Source organism: Thalassophryne amazonica, chromosome 1, assembly GCF_902500255.1.
Source record: "Thalassophryne amazonica chromosome 1, fThaAma1.1, whole genome shotgun sequence".
NCBI lineage: Eukaryota > Metazoa > Chordata > Actinopteri > Batrachoidiformes > Batrachoididae > Thalassophryne > Thalassophryne amazonica.
In genome coordinates this window covers 6,655,081-6,672,467 of record NC_047103.1, presented here as the reverse complement: position 1 = coordinate 6,672,467, position 17,387 = coordinate 6,655,081, and the positions used below count along the sequence as shown (strand labels likewise).

Below are 17,387 nucleotides of genomic sequence, written 5' to 3'. Positions count from 1 at the left end.
ACACACAGAAAGTGTAAACTCGACACGGAACAATCTTCCGGTTTTTCACACATGTGCAGATAGCGAATGTACAGAACCGGTACAGGGGTAATCTTAGTCCGTGACACTGTCACTGGCTGTTTTCCTCTGTTCAATTTAGGCACAGCAGCCTGGGGGTTGTGGCCACGCCTCCTGCACTGAAGGGGGTGAAAGATCCCGTCTTCCTGCACAGATCATGAAACTGGAGGGACAGTCTGGTGATATGAGAGGTGAAATGTGGTGATTTATGGAAACATACGCACGTGTCTGTCTATACTCATACTGTGCAGTCTGTGTGCAGTTCTGTGCACCAAACTGAGTACCGTGTAGATCAATACAGATACATGTGCTGTGACGCTCCTACAATGCACAGTGGTTGTTTCAGTGACAATATTGACTCCTGGTCTTGTTTGCTTTGGGGATTTGGTGAATTATATTGCGTTTCCACCCTGTCCTTGTAACAGAAAGATTTGATCCATGATAGAGTCTGTTCGTTGATCCGGACGTTCTGTTTAGGGTGCACGGAGTGAAAAGTGAGGTTTTTTTGTTGTGCGCTGTTCCTCTTTGTATTGTCATTAATAATAATGTGCTGAATACAGTGTGATTTCTTTGCGAGTTTCTGAAGGCGTTTGTTGGCACTGATCACTTTCTGGAAGCGAGCTGCTGTTTTTACGCAGTGAACATAAATGTTTACAGAAAAAGAGAAATGAACTTGTCATAAATAATTGGCATGTGGGTGACAATTTAAGACCAAATGACTGATCTCAAAATGAACTAAATCTATCTACCTGATGTGAAAAGATCGCTACAGACTCGTGTGTAGTTATAGTTGCATTCCTTGATATCAGCCCTTCTAATCAATGCTGGTCATAAATCCCGATACCGACACAGTTCCTTTGTTTTCCAGTAAGCACAAGAACGACCTTTTGGGTCCATTCCTATCACCCCTTTTGCTACCTTTCACAACATCACAAAAATTCACCATAGTGGACACAAAATGGCTAATTTATTGTCAAAGACACTCAATGATCAAACACAACACAACAAGGTTTGAGGTGTGTTGGAGTTACCCAGCTACATACAATAGTGTTCAGAATAATAGTAGTGCTATGTGACTAAAAAGATTAATCCAGGTTTTGAGTATATTTCTTATTGTTACATGGGAAACAAGGTACCAGTAGAGTCAGTAGATTCTCACAAATCCAACAAGACCAAGCATTCATGATATGCACACTCTTAAGGCTATGAAATTGGGCTATTAGTAAAAAAAAAGTAGGAAAGGGGGTGTTCACAATAATAGTAGTGTGGCATTCAGTCAGTGAGTTTGTCAATTTTGTGGAACAAACAGGTGTGAATCAGGTGTCCCCTATGTAAGGATGAAGCCAGCACCTGTCGAACATGTTTTTCTCTTTGAAAGCCTGAGGACAATGGGACGTTCAAGACATTGTTCAGAAGAACAGCAGTTTGATTAAAAAGTTGACTGGAGAGGGGAAAACTTATACGCAGGTGCAAAAAATTATAGGCTGTTCATCTACAATGATCTCCAATGCTTTAAAATGGACAAAAAAACAGAGATGCATGGAAGAAAATGGAAAACAACCATTAAAATGGATAGAAGAATAACCAGAATGGCAAAGGCTCACCCATTGATCAGCTCCAGGATGATCAAAGACAGTCTGGAGTTACCTGTAAGTGCTGTGACAGTTAGAAGACGCCTGTGTGAAGCTAATTTATTTGGAAGAATCCCCCGCAAAGTCCCTCTGTTAAATAAAAGACATGTGCAGAAGAGGTTACAATTTGCCAAAGAACACATCAACTGGCCTAAAGAGAAATGAAGGAATATTTTGTGGACTGATGAGAGTAAAATTGTTCTTTTTGGGTCCAAGGGCCGCAGACAGTTTGTGAAACGACCCCCAAACTCTGAATTCAAGCCACAGTTCACAGTGAAGACAGTGAAGCATGGTGGTGCAAGCATCATGATATGGGCATGTTTCTCCTACTATGGTGTTGGGCCTATATATCGCATACCAGGTATCATGGATCAGTTTGGATATGTCAAAATACTTGAAGAGGACATGCCCTTGAAATGGGTGTTTCAACAAGACAATGACCCCAAGCACACTAGTAAACAAGAAAAATCTTGGTTCCAAACCAACAAAATTAATGCCTCGCAGATGTGAAGAAATCATGAAAAACTGTGGTTATACAACTAAATACTAGTTTAGTGATTCACAGGATTACTAAAAAAAAAAACAGTTTGAACATAATAGTTTTGAGTTTGTAGCATCAACAGCAGATGCTACTATTATTGTGAACACCCCCTTTTCTACTTTTTTTTTACTAATAGCCCAATTTCATAGCCTTAAGAGTGTGCATATTATGCTTGGTCTTGTTGGATTTGTGAGAATCTACTGAATCTACTGGTACCTTGTTTCCCATGTAACAATAAGAAATATACTCAAAACCTGGATTAATATTTTTAGTCACATAGCACTACTATTATTCTGAACACTACTGTAGGTGTGATGTCATTAGTAAGACTATGCATTTTATTACATTTTTACCTCTCTAATGTTGGTATCAGCCCCCAGAAATTGCAATCGGCCAAGCTCTAATTTAAACCGGTGTTTAATTCTGGAATGTTTGCTCCTGAAGGTCAAAGGTTATCAAGGTCAAGGTCAACTGTATTATCCCAAGGGAAATTTGTCTTGGGCTTGCAATGCTATGGTTAAAATGGTAAAAACACATACAATAATACAACAACATAAAATACAAATACGGGAACACAGGAAACAGTTAAAATTACATAGTCCACAGTCAGACCCCTCAACTCCAGTGATGCGTCTACAGTTACTATCCAGATTTATTCAAAAGAGTAACAGACAAAGAAACAAAAGAATTTTAAAATCTGTTACTCTTATACGTGACAGCCCGATACCGTCTCCCTAATGGCAAGAGCTTATATTCGCTGAAAAGCTTGTGAGAAGGCTCCTTAAGAATGCGTTTAGCTTGCGCTAGGACCAAGGTTTTGAAAATGGTTTGTAAAGAGGGACACTCTCTCTTGCCAATAATTTTCATTGTGTATCAAACTAGTTTCTCAATTTTGGATTTACTCTGGACAGTAAGAGAGCCAAACCAGGCTACCATGCCATATCTTATTAGGCTTTCCAGCACAGCATTACAGAAAGAAGCCATTACTGTTGAGCTCACGCCAAACAGCCTGAGACTTCTTAAAAAATGAAACCTCTGGGACAATTTGTGGCACAAGAAATCCACATGCACATTCCACTTGAGAAGACAGTCCACATAGATAGACACTACTTGTTCTATCTCACTGCCTCCAACGATGACTGGGTCATGGGTCAGCAGCCCTTTGAAGACCATCTCTTTAGTTTTTGCAATGTTAAGAGTCAAGTGGTGACTCGCACACCATGAATGAAAGGACTCTATTTCATCCAAGTATATGGATGGACTCTCACCTGATCTCAGTAAACTCAAAATGCTTATGTCATCAGAGAATTTTAGAATTTTGTTGTGATCTGGCCGTTCACTCCTGCACTCATTTGTGTACAAGAAAAAAAGAACAGTAGAACTTACAGCTCCTTGGGGCACTCCAGTGCTGCATGATTTGGCTTCAGATAAGAAATTGTTTACCTTCAACTGTTGTGACCCATTTGTTAAAAAAGAATAAAACCACTTTATAATGAATGTGCTAACATTTAGGTCAATTAATTTCTGCGTAAGTAACTGAGAACAGACTGTATCAAAAGCTGATGTAAAGTCAGCAAATAGGACATGTGCATAAGCATCTGACTTTTCTAGATGTTTACAGATCTTATGAGACATGCTAACAATGGCATCAGTAGTGCCAATACCCTCTTTGCATGCAAATTGCAGATGGTCCAGATGAGGAGACACTTCTGATTTCAACCTGTTCACCATAATTTTCTCAAAGCATTTCATAACAATACTTGTCAAGGCCACAGGTCTATAGTCTTTGTTTGAGGTTGGGAAAGACGTCTTTGATATATAGTTGACTTTTTCCAGAACTGTGGGACTGAACAGCTCATGGCAGACAACTGAAAGATAGGGCAAAAGGCCTCAGCTAGCTGCTCTGCAGTTTTTAAGAAGGAAGGCTGACAGGCCATCTGGAACAGCAGCTTTTTTTTTACTGCAGACTTTGCTAAAAATAGCCAGAGTCTCCTGTAAGTCAATGTTAAAACTTTTAGAATCAGTGTCCACCATTAAGTCAAATGTAAAAGCAGAATTCATGTCATTGTCAACATCAAACCTCAGGTAAAAAAATAATTTGAACTGTTAGCAAATTCCCCATCGTTCGTAGTTATCCAGTGCTGTTTGTGTTCATGCCTGTAATCCTCTTCATTGAGTTCAACGTTTTTTATTGTTCATGGAGCTAAGGCTCCTTTCCAAGCGTTCACGCTCCTTTTCCCTTGCATTTTTAAGCATTTTCATGTTTTTAATGTACCTGATTGTTTATTTACAAACTGAAAGAACTTTTCTTTTTTCTTATTCTGTTGTTTTTTTATTTTAAAACAAAGTATTTTCATTTCATTTTAATTAAAGTCAGTTTTATATTCCTGTTATAGTTGTGTTTAATTATTGTTTTATTTGTTCTGGTATTAAAAGTAGTTATTTTACTTAGGATTGTATCCTTAGATTAATATATTTTTCTGTTCTCTTTTGGAATGTGTCTCTGCTGGAATGTGCATGTTGAACTGGATTTAACCAGTTTTACCACTTAGGACAAAGAGATTCAGATTACATTATAAATCATACATGTCCTGTTATTGTGTGGGTCAGTGGCAGCGGGTGGGACCTCCCTCGACTGTCCACGGGGACAATAAGGGAAGCATTTTGCGAAATAAGGTCCATCTTTGTCACACCTAGGTTGTCCTTTATAAAAACTGTGTCCATTGTTTGGGGTTCTGAAAGAGCAGATCTCGTCTGTGAGAGAAGTTCTTCAGAATCCAGGCCTGACTTTTCGCTGTGACTTTGAATCAATTTAGAAGTGCGGAATAGTTCCGAGTTTGTACTTTGTGAGGGGCAGTGTTACAGAAAGAGCCGGGGGAAAATAACATTCCAGTATTTGGTTATTTCCATGTTCTGAAACTACATATCTGAGTAATATGCATTAATTTATATCTATTCTGCGATATATTCTGAGTTTAAAGCACCAATTTCTTCTTTCTTCTCATTATAAAACAAGTAAAAAAAAAAAAAAAAAAAAAAAACCTCCCAAATCTGTAATCAACATTATTTTCATTTCTCTGCAACTGGTGATCGAGGCATGAGTTTATTCTAACAAATAAACGTTTAAAACCAGCGCGCGCACGAGAAAACACTTAAAATTACCTCAAAACGTGATTCTTTCGTTACAACAGGCGGACAGTTTTTTCCGAGGAGCACCACATCCGGTTCGTCCGTACGCAAAAAAGTCTGCTGGAAACCACAGCCGGTGATAACATATCCGCCCGTTCTTAACTTTTATGTGGACACTTAAATAGAAAATATATACGACATCTATCAGAATGTTACTGATTCTTAAAAAAAAAAAAAACTGTTAAATAATTTTTTATGTCACAAATTTCAGTCGACAGCTGCAACAATCGCACTTATTTGGCTATAAAATGCATGTACGTAAAAACAATATAAACTGAAGGGGATACCACAATAAAACTGATTTCCATTGTGGTCCTTACAAAAAACAAGGCAAAGAATAAAAAAGACCAAATTTGATTTTATGTATTATAAGACCTATTCTGCTAATGCTTATTTGGTTTGTTTTTGTACATCTTTTTTTAATCCAAAGAACCACAATGGAAATAAGCTTTATAATTTATTGTGGTACCCCTGCAATGGTTGTTTTATGTACATATACATTTATTCACAAGTAAATTTGATCTAATGTAATCTAAGTAACATAAAAATATTTTTAAAAATTTGTCTTATTTCCATCCTTGTCCTTAAGGATAAGTGTGTGTGTGTGTGTGTGTGGGGGGGGGGGGGGGGGGGGGGGGGGGGTTTACACCATACAAAATTTCAACAAGTAAAAATACCAACATTTGAATCGCCAACAGAAATAATTTAAGCGATTGGACTCTGGGCATGATAAAATTCCATTAGCTCGATCAAGGTTTGATAAATACTTTAATTCAATAAAAGGTTAATTTTAATTGCTCAGTTCTTTGCCTCAACAGACATTGTCCAGCACTTTATGAGTAGTTCTATATGGGACATTTTTTGTTGCAGCTGATGTATTACGTATATCGACTAAAAACAATAATGGACCCACAACAGAGCCTTATAGTACACCACACCATAATTTTATGAACACACCATAGCGATGAAAAAACACCAGAGGGGACGCAACCATTCACTGAACCAGCCAACTGACAATTTACAATGTAAACAAAGCAACATGCTTGTTGATTCCACCAAAAAAAAAAAAAGGGAAAAAAAAGAGAATTTTCTGAGGGTGGTCCAGTCTACGAGTTGTTGTTGTTCATTATGTGGATCTTTCTTTGTGTCAACAGCATCACTCTGCTTCTTGAGTGCTACAATCTTTTTTTTTTTTCTTTTTTTTTTTGAGGGCAGTTTCAGGCAGTGACACGAACAGAATTAAATTTTAATAAACTTTTTTCACTGGCCAAACAATTGTATTCTTTAAACCTGCTGTCATAAATTTGTCCTTTTACAACAGGATGTTTCAGTTAAATGTTTAAGCTCCCTTTGTGTTGCTAGTTAGTTGCACAAAGAGAAATGTTCATTTAACAAAAAGTCAACATGTTGCCTGACCAGCTCCTTCCCCACTCAGCTACCTGGCAGCAAAGTACAAATACAAATTTCATTTGAACCCAGATATTTATTTGGCACCAACAATAAATGTACATAAAAACACATAAATGATCAGTAACTGCAGAAGATAAATCAAATAAAGCAGACACACGTTCCCACTGTGGTCCTCGTAGTTCAAGCTGTTTGTGGCAGTTCATTAAAAATCTATGCCCTCTTTTTCACAAACTACTACACAATTTGTCCAATTTTTGTTTTTGTCTAAAAGCTTTTTTTTAAATCATATATTTTGGAATGCAATCAATAACTGAATATTAATAAAGTTACAAATAAAACATTCCGAAGTGATTCATTAAATCTACGCAGCTTTCGTGTTTTTATTTTGAAAAACAAACACATGGTATTTATAATTCTTATTATTCTTGCTGTTTTTAGTCTGCTCACACCTTTAATGCTGTTTAATGCTCTGAAACATCCAAAAGATTCTAACCATGAGCTCTTTACACAACAATTAGAAAGAGTCAAAATAAGTTTAACAAAATATTTCACTCATCTTCAGCTCCCTGCAATTTGTGAATGACTAGTTTCTTTTCTCCAAGAATTAAACAATAAAAACACTACAGAATGACATGATTGCAAATTTTGAAAAAAAAATTGTTTTGCCTCAAAACTGAATTCTTGTTCATTTTTAACAGCAGATGAACAGTTTTTCAGAGTTGCACCACATGTTTTTGCTTCATCCGGAACAAAGAACCGTTAGAAGCAACAACAACTACAAGAGCCACCTTCATCCAGTGGCCTACGATGAAAATATCACTTGAGTCACAGATCTAGAATGGAATTATCAATTTAGCCACCTTGAGCCAGGGATTTATGATGGGGGGGGCTTGAATGCAAGCAATTTTTCATTCTTGATCTGTGGTTCATGGTGGCCCAAATTATTTTTTCATCCTCCATTAATGGCTCAAGTGATATTTGCACACAAGGCCTGCGGATCAAGGTACCCAAAGTGATATTTTCCACTCTACGTCTCTGGCTCAACATGGCTCAAGTCATATTTCAATTCAATAACCTTGGCTCAAGTCATTTTCCATCCATCCCCAACTGAAGGTGGCTCAAGTGAAAACGGGAGAAGTCGGCCCAATGTGAACTCTGACCCAGGTGTGAAGTGGGCTCAGGGCTAACCCTACCCATAACCCTATCCTGGGCGAGTTCTCTTGTTACCACTCAAGTTATATTTCCATTCTAGACAACTTGCTCAACATCCTCTCAGGTCGGTGGAGTGTCCTTGCCTCAAGTGGAGGAGTTTAAGTATCTCGGGGTCTTGTTCACAAGTGAGGGACGGATGGAGCGTGAGATCGACAGACGGATCGGTGCAGCATCTGCAGTGATGCGGTCGCTGTATCGGACCGTCGTGGTGAAGCGAGAGCTGAGTAGGGGGGGCAAAGCTCTCGATTTACCGATCGATCTACGTTCCAGTCCTCACCTATGGTCATGAGATTTGGCTCAAAACCGAAAGAACAAGATCGCGAGTACAAGCGGCCGAGATGAGTTTCCTCCGCAGGGTGGATGGGCGCTCCCTTAGAGATAGGGTGAGGAGCTCGGTCACTCGGGAGGAACTCAGAGTTGAGCCACTGCTCCTCCACGTCCAAAGGAGCCAGTTAAGGGGGCTCGGGCATTTTTTCAGGATGCCCCCTGGACGCCTCGCTGGAGAGGTGTTCCGGGCATGTCTCATCGGGAGGAGGCCCCGGGGAAGACCCAGGACACGCTGGAGGGACTACGTCTCTCGGCTGGCTTGGGAATGCCTTGGGATTCCCCCGGAGGAGCTGGGAGAGGTGTGTGTGGATCGGGAGGTCTGGGCGGCTTTGCTTGAGCTGCTGCCCCCGTGACCCGACTCCGGATAAAGTGGAAGAAAATGGATGGATGGATGGATGGATGGATGGATGGATGGATGGATGGATGGATGGATGGATGGATGGATGGACGGACAACTTGCTCAACATGGCTCAAGTGATCTTTGCAAACTTGACCAGTGGGTGAAAGTGGCTCAAACAAGTTTTCCATCCTCAATAGCTGCCTCAAGTGATATTTGCATTGTAGACTACTGGGTGAAGGTGCTTCAAGTGAAGTGGCAGCTAAGTTCACTTTTAAAACTACAAACTGGTAGCAGGTTTAACCGACCTACGACCAGGAGCTAATTTAAGGGTGTCTTAAAGTAGTAGTATTAAATTTCATACCTGACATTGGTCCCAAACCCATCCTCCGGACCTCTAAGCCATCATCTGGAACTCAGTGAATGAATGATTCAATCAAAAGTTCTCCAGTTTGACCAGGTACTTAGAGGAGCATCTCTTCCTAAGCTTAGAAGATTTCTGTTGCTTCCAGTGACTTAAACTGAAAAAACTTCTTTTACATTTTCCACACCAGTACCGTTCATTACCAGGATTTGTGTGTTTATATCTGGAGTCATTAGATGACATAATTAAACTATTCACACAATGCTGACACTGATACAGTTTCTCCCCAGTCCGGAAACGCTGGTGATACTTTAGTGATGGCAAATAACATTATCTATTCCCACAGTGGTCACAAGTGTATGACGTGTTTTCACTATGGGTACAATCGTGATTCTTATATGTCCCTAAATGATTGAATAAAATTCCACATTGCTGGCAGGTGTGTGGTTCCTCTCTGCTATGGGTGAGTTTGTGTTTGTTTCGGATTGATAACTGACTGAAAGCTCTCCCACACTGGTCACAGCTGTATGGTTTATCTCCAGTGTGTATACGTTGATGGTTTTTTAGGTTTGACGCCTCTTTGAAAGCTCTCCCACAATCACTGCAAATGTATGGTCGATTTCCAGTGTGTATGCGTTGGTGGCCTATTAGGGATGACGATTGTGTGAAAGCTTTTCCACAGTCGTCACAAGTGTACGGTTTATGTCCGGTGTGTACACGCTGGTGGTTTTTCAGGTTTGATGACTGAGTGAAAACTTTCCCACAGTCATCACAAGCATACGGTTTATCTCCAGTGTGTATGCGGCAGTGGCTAATGAGGTGTGACGACTGTTTGAAACCTCTGCCACAATCATCACAAGTGTACGGCTTATTTCCAGTGTGTATGCGTTGGTGGCTTCTGAGGGCTGATGACTGTATGAAAGCTTTTCCACAGTCATCACAGCAGTAGGGTTTATCTCCACTGTGTATGCCCTGGTGTTGTTTTAAGTCAAATAATGTGTGGAAAGCTCTGCCACATTGGTCACAGTTGTGCATCTTCTCTTGATTGTGGATGAGCTGATGTTTTCTTAGGTTCGATGGACGGTTGAAATCTCTCCCACACTGGTTACAGGTGTAAAATTTTTCTTTATTTGTTGATGTTGTAACACTCTGGGAATTCTGCTGAAGAAACTCAGATCCCTGTGTGGTCGTGCTGCTCTGTTTCTGTAACAAAAAAAAAAACAAAAAAAAAAACAAAAGGATAGAAGAGCATCCAGCTTAAATTGTGCCAAATCAAATATCCAGATTGGTCAAGGTTGGGGACAACAATGACCATCACCAATACTACTGTTCTGTGGGATGCTAGCAGAAACTATGCTACATTTGGGAGAAGGGGAAGGGTAGGATGTATCTCAAGGCAGCAAAAGAGGAGGAAGGGTAGAAGTGGAGAGGTGAAAGAGTGATGAGTGTCAAGTCAAAAATCAAAGGAGAGATGATAAATGGCATCAGTACATATGTCCCGTGAAGGAGAAAGAATATTTATAGAGTGAGGTAGGTGACAATGCCCACAGGCATTGTATGAGGGTGAGGGTGGCCTCTGCATCCCACAGACCTCATGTGGTAGAGCAGCCACAGTAAGACGGAAGCATCACATTGGGGTTGCACTGGCACTGGATGCCATCTGAAGGTTATGAAGGTAGCAAACAGAGTAAGTGGATCACAAAAGAACATAGACATTGCTTGGAAGAGTGGCTACATCACCTCTTTCCAGCAACCTCATGACTCTATAAGTTTTTCCTTGTTCTTTACCAAGGACATACAGACATGCTTGTCACTGGTGAGAGAAAAGAATATCTCTAGAAGTCTGGCACTTTCACAGCATACAGAAACACTTCTGATAGCTGAATCCAGGAAACAATTCAAAGCCTGGATCTAAGACTTGATCCAGGACTATCGCACCCTTAGATGCTCTGATTCCTCATTCAGCTCATCAAATGATGCAATCAGGGTATCTATTGACTGCTTACAGATCACATGATCATCTGCAAAGTCAAGGTCATTCAAACTTTCCTGGCCAACAAAGTCACCGAACCTCTGGTTTCCACAATGCTACCAAACACACGTGTGCAAGTACTGAACACTGCAGGAGCCACAATACATCACTAACCAGTGTTCAGCAGGAAAAAAATTCAAAGAATCTGCCCCCACTCAGAACAGCATTCACAGAACCTCTGTATGGGTTGGCTGTGGTGTTCAGCAAATTCTTGGGGATCCCATGAATTTGGATGTCCCAGAAAGCAGCTTGTTCAAGTGAATCAAACACTTTGTGAAACCAATATAAGCTTCAAAGAAGCACTGCTGATGTTCACGCTTGCATTTAGGAAGAACTCTCAGCTGGAGGTTGAAAGCTGACTTAATGATAAACAAGAAACAGACAAATGATTTTACCTTTGGTGAAGAACTCATACTGTGTCCTTAGTCACTGTGACCAATTTCCAAACAGAGAAGAAATGACCAACATTAATCTAGGACTCCAGTGGACACTTGTCTTTCCACCAGTCAGTCCTGAAATGAATAAAGTCAAGAGCAGATCAGAGAAAGAACAATTAAGCAACTGATGGTATTCTCTGTCATTTTAGGTCCAGTTCCACAGAAACAAACATTAGACTCTAATAAGTGTTAAAGCTCTTAGAATATGTATGAAAAAGGCCTTCATTTCTGTTGCGCTTTACCATCTAGCAAATGCTCAAAGTAATTTACAGTGATGCAGTAAAGGCCAGACAGAGATAGCGTGAGTGGGATTCAAACCCAGGTCGACATATTGGCAGGCCAGCTCCTTACCCACTGAGCTAACTGCGCTACAAAATATGCAAGAAAGAAATATGGATCTCTGCTGTGACTACTTGACCACAGACCTTTCCTGCCCTTATGTCTACCTGCCAGTCTGTATAATCAAAGGTCTGAACAGGATGTTGAGATTTGCTGCTTGTATCTGTGGAGAGAGAGAAGCCATAATACAAATTTGGCATGATGATATCATATATCATGTGTCCCACAGATGTCAGTGCTCCTTTTGTCCTGAAAGCCTGAAGCAAGGGACATTCACTTTCTTCTTTTCTAGCGGGCCCATACAAGACAGGACTGACCTCCACACTACTCATCATGATGGATCAGTGTCTCCAAGAAACAGTGTTGGATTTTTGTCAGAAAACTGACCAGAAATTAGATGCATGGACTCCCAACAGACTTCGTGCTAGGAGTCATTTGATGTGAAAATTTCTGTAAAAATGTAGACTAGCTTGACCAGGCTGCTTTCTGGGACAGTTTGAGAATTTGTGGGATCCTCAAGAAATTGTTGGACATCATAACCAGAAATTACACTGGCACTGTGGGGGCAGAATCTCTGAATATTTCCCAGTGAATCTGTTATTTGTCGGGGATAATTTCTGAAGCTGCTTAACTGGTGATGCAACAGACAAAGTTTGCACGATACAGTTTCTCCCATGACGGTCTCAAACTCTCAGCATTCTGTATTTGTCTCCCTTCTCAAGTCACTTTCTTGCATTTTTGAAAACTGCCTATTTCAGACATATTTACCACACAATACAATACTATTTGAATTTCTTCATGGTTGACATAAATGAAGCCCAGAATCCTCTGACTTGTATATGTTCACGTCACTGGACAACAAACCAGAGTAAACCAGGCACAGACTCTACTAGCACTGTGTGTGAACCATGTTGAAATTTTATATGCAACCTTGCTAGTGTTACATTAAGTATGTGTACATGTGCACGGGGGTGGGTGGCTGTAATATTTTGCTACTTTTCAAAAGTAAGGCAAATTGCTAATTCTGGACTGTGATAGACTGGGGGCCAGTCCTGGGTGAACCCCTCCTCTTGCCCAATGACTGCTGGGATAAGCCCCAGCACCCCCATGACCTTTAACTAGAATAATAAGCAGATTTAGAAAATGGATGGCTGGATGGCACTAACTGAAGTATACAGAAGACACACTGTAACCTGTTTCTCTGTGTGTGATTCAGCACGTAGATGCCTGAGTGTTGAGGACTCTGGTAGCTGGAGAATAACCAGGACATGCCCACATTTCACCTGGCTGCAGAAGATACATACAGTTGTTCTCAAAAGTTTACATACCCTGGCAGAATTTTTGCTTTTTTGGACATTTTTAAGAGAATATGAATAACACAATTTTTTTTCACTCATGGTTAGTGGTTGGGTGAAGCCATTTATTGTCAAACAACTGTGTTTCCTCTTTTTAAATCAAAATGACAAGAGAACTACCCAAATGAACCTGAGCAAAACTTTACATACCACTAGTAATACTGTGTATTGCCCCCTTTAACATCAATGACAGCTTGGAGTCTTTTGTGGTAGTTGTGGACGAGGCTCTCTGATGGTAAAGCTGCCACTGAATATGTTTCATACTTTATTTACATCAATTACAAAGAAATACAAACAATATGGCACTTTATGGTAAATGTGCATGGAGTAGACAGTTCTCAAAAACTGAGTGACTGTGCCAGAAGTAGAAGAGTGAGGAAAGCCACCAAGACAACTCAGAAGTTATAGGCTTACGTGTCTGTGACTGGAGAAATTGTGCACAGTGCAAGCTTTGCATTTTGTATCACCAGTTATCCATCTTCATGATGAAGTGGTATAGAGGAGGATTTTCTTAAAAAGAAGCCCTGAAAGTTTAGGTACAAATTGCCAGAAGGTACATCTAAGATGCAAACCTGGATATGATCTATTTTGGTGAAAGAAAATCCTTCTTTGCTCTACTCCACTATGAAGCTAAGAGTAGTGATGCAAAAGCTGCCTATAACTGTTAAATATTTCTTAAATAACATTCCGTAAATGTTTAATGATATTTTAACTATTCCTGATTTCAAAACTTCAATAAGATTCTTAATAAATAAATAAATAATTCTATCCTTATTTTCCGCATCTCACCACTCGTAATCTCCAAGTTTATTTTCTTCCCACTCAAAATACATATAGAAATACTTACAAGCGACATTATTCCCACAATAAAATCTTCTTCTTATTATTGTTGTTGTTGTTGTTGTTGTTGTTTTACCTCTTTACACCAGGCGGAACTGATCCGTTTGTAACGAAGTTCCGACGGAAACAACAACAAGCATCAAAGATCCGCCTGTTCTTCTGTCTTCGTTTGATTTTAAAGCTGCTGGCAACTTATCTTAATGGATCATATACCAACATTTTAGCCCTAGAAGTGTAATAATAATAATAAGATAGACTTTATTCTCCCTCTCTGGGAAATTTGTCTTGGGACGAAGCACAGGAAGCTACCACATACAATAAAAACAGATCTGTAAGGGCCACAAAGACAACAAGGACAACAATACAGTGCAAATAAGTACAAATAATTAAAGTGCCATAAAATTGCAGTGCAAAACCTGTACTATACAACACAACGCCATTAAAAACAAAAAACAAAACTGCACACCTGCACCTTGAGGAGATCACCAACTGACATGTGATTATATCATAACTTCATTACCAAACACTGTGGGATCATGAATGAAGGCAGTTGTTAAAGGTTTTAACATCAAGGATTCCAAATTTGGCCTCTGTTGTGACATTCACGGTCAGGATAACCCCCTAAGGGCATATAATAAGCCATTTGGCTCATTTACTAGTTAAATGTGCAGCATTTCCAAATTAAATTTATTTTTCACCTGATTTTAGATCATAAGAGGGTTGATAATTGTGATGAAAACTAAGTCAAGTCAATAGAAAGTTTTTCAAATAATTTAATGTACAGCCCCGATGTGGTCCAGACCACCATTAGGGATTAAATTATAATGCAGATTTGTCGACAAGCATGACATTTGGCCCAGATGTAGGCCAGGCGAATTTCAATTTTGGAAGCCCTTTTCCTTTTGATGTGAACAATGTAAATGTGACCACATGCAAGAATACTACCTCACAAAGGTGTTACAAGGGTGCTGTTCACCAATCACATAGCAACTATAAGAAAGTGTCACTACTGCAAGATCTAATCTAATGTAGGCGTTGTCATTGTTCACACATCCACATTCATACTTGCACAATCCTGTGCAGCGGACTCCAGCTGCACAGGAGGGCCCAAGATGAGAGCAGATATAATGGATGGGAATATCATGGAATTTCTTCCCATGAATGAAACCCACACACAGCTGTCAAATTTATGAAGCTGCGAAGCTCTTCTGGAACAGGGGTTGTTAGACATTCTGAGAAGAAAGACCCATTGAATGGCTCGTTTCTGGAGACAACACTTACACAGAATCACTGCTGCCTGCATCAGTACCAGGACATCATCTTGATGAATGTGGGAATCATGAGCCTTGGCCAGCAAGTCAGCAATCTTTGTCTTGTTAGACATGTAGATTTCCTTTCCCTTTGAAAACTCAGCCCGTTCAGGGAGAAGACTGAGAAGGCGTTCTTTGAACTGGGTTGAATGCAGCCTCCTGCTATCGTGACATGGGCTTCCCTGTTCGATACATCTTTTGAAGCGCTAATATCTTAAATACTGAGACGGAACCCTGAACAAGGGCAACTATTTGAGCAGTGGTGATTGGATCAAACTGTGGTGGAGCAGGGCTCGTAGATGCACGATTTTCAGGACACGCTGAGTCTTGCAAAAGCAGGTAGCATGGGCATCAGCAGCTTCTGCAATCAGTCTTCCCAGTAATTGGAAATTATTTGACTTTGCCCAGTTTGAGATTGACATCAGCGTTGTCAGTTGCTGCCTTGCAGAAATTGTTCTGGTCGTCTCCCTCATGGACAACACACCATTTGACATCACGACCTGGTGCATGTGGTGTTCCAGCTGACCTGAGTTTTTTGGGAGTACTCTGCACACTGGTCTCTTGCTTCTGGTGTAACCTCTTGACACTAGAACTACTACAGTAGCTCCAACAGGTTTTGTGACACTTAGCATTATGTGATCTAAGCGTTGCTGCTGCCGTATCTGAGCCATCATTCAGCCGATCAAAGGGGACTGTAATACTAGAAGGAACAACATTCATTTCCTTAAAGTCATTCAGATCTCTCTCAAGTGATATGTCCTTCCTCTCTTGGTGCTTGCAACCATTCCTTTTTATCTGACTGACAAAGACAGCACAGTTCCCAATTGATATTATTCATTTGACACAGTATTATAAGTCAGTACAGATATCTTCTGAAGGTTCACTATTTATCACCACCACCATTCCATGTATTTCACAGTCAATATTCTTCCTCATGAATCCAGCTAACCACATCTGAAAAAAATTAAGATTGATATAAAGTCCACTTATTACTAGGTACAATCACATAAACATAAATTACCAGAATAAAAATGACAGAACAAGTAGTAGCACCCAAACTTGCATCTCTGAAAAGACACAAACATGATTTTGTAATTATGTCAAATAAACATAAATGTCTGTGGCCTTTATGGGCTCAACAGACCTTTAACCAACCAAACAGTGCAACATACAAATTCTCAGATGTGAAAAACAGACAAGCATTAAATATATACACACACAGGTGCTGGTCATATAATTAGAATATCATGAAAAAGTTTATTTATTTCAGTAATTCCATTCAAAAAGTGAAACTTGTATATTATATTCATTCATTACACACAGACTGATATATTTAAAATGTTTATTTCTTTTAATTTTGATGATTATAACTAATAACTAATGAAAATCCCATATTCCGTATCAAAGAAAATTAGAAGACCAATACAAAAAAAGGATTTTTAGGAATGTTGGCCAACTGAAAAGTATGAGCATGTACAGTACTCAGTATGTAGTTGGGGCTCCTTTTGCCTGAATTCCTGCAGCACTGTGGTGTGTTATGGAGTCGATCAGTCTGGGGCACTGCTCAGGTGGTATGAGAGCCCAGGTTGCTGTGATCGTGGTCTTCAGCTCTTCTGCATTGTTGGGTCTGGCATGTGTCATCTTCCTCTTCACAATACCTCATAGATTTTCTATAGGGTTAAGGTCAGGCAAGTTTGCAGGCCAATTAAGAACAGGGATACCATGGTCCTTAAACCAGGTCCTGGTAGCTTTGGCACTGTGTGCAGGTGCCAAGTCCTGTTGGAAAACGAAATCTGCATCTCCATAAAGTTGGTCAGTACCAGGAGGCATGAAGCACTCTACAACTTCCTGGTAGACAGCTGCGTTGACGTTGGACCTCAGAAAACACAGTGGACCAACACCAGCAGATGACATGGCACCAAAACCATCACTGACTGTGGAAACTTTACACTGGAGCTCAAGCATTGTGGATTCTTTGCCTCTCCTTTCTTCGTCCAGACTCTGGG

At 40.0% G+C, this 17,387-nt stretch overlaps 2 protein-coding genes across 2 annotated transcripts in view; both read right to left on the bottom strand.

The window, feature by feature from the left end:
• LOC117529030 (zinc finger protein 708-like) overlaps positions 1–5,410 on the bottom strand; it is a 56,975-nt gene extending 51,565 nt beyond the window's left edge. Inside the window, exon 1 of the mRNA XM_034191758.1 lies at positions 5,392–5,410. The gene's annotated coding sequence lies outside the window, so the exon portion shown is untranslated. The remainder of the gene's footprint in view (positions 1–5,391) is intronic.
• A 3,310-nt stretch (positions 5,411–8,720) lies between these two features.
• Positions 8,721–17,387, bottom strand: part of LOC117519752 (zinc finger protein 664-like) — a 10,037-nt gene continuing 1,370 nt past the window's right edge. Inside the window, exons 3-4 of the mRNA XM_034181005.1 lie at positions 15,781–16,081; positions 8,721–10,271 (exon numbers count right to left, since the gene is read on the bottom strand). Coding sequence (XP_034036896.1) covers positions 9,399–10,271; positions 15,781–16,081 — 1,174 coding nt within the window. The 3' untranslated portion in view covers positions 8,721–9,398. The remainder of the gene's footprint in view (positions 10,272–15,780; positions 16,082–17,387) is intronic.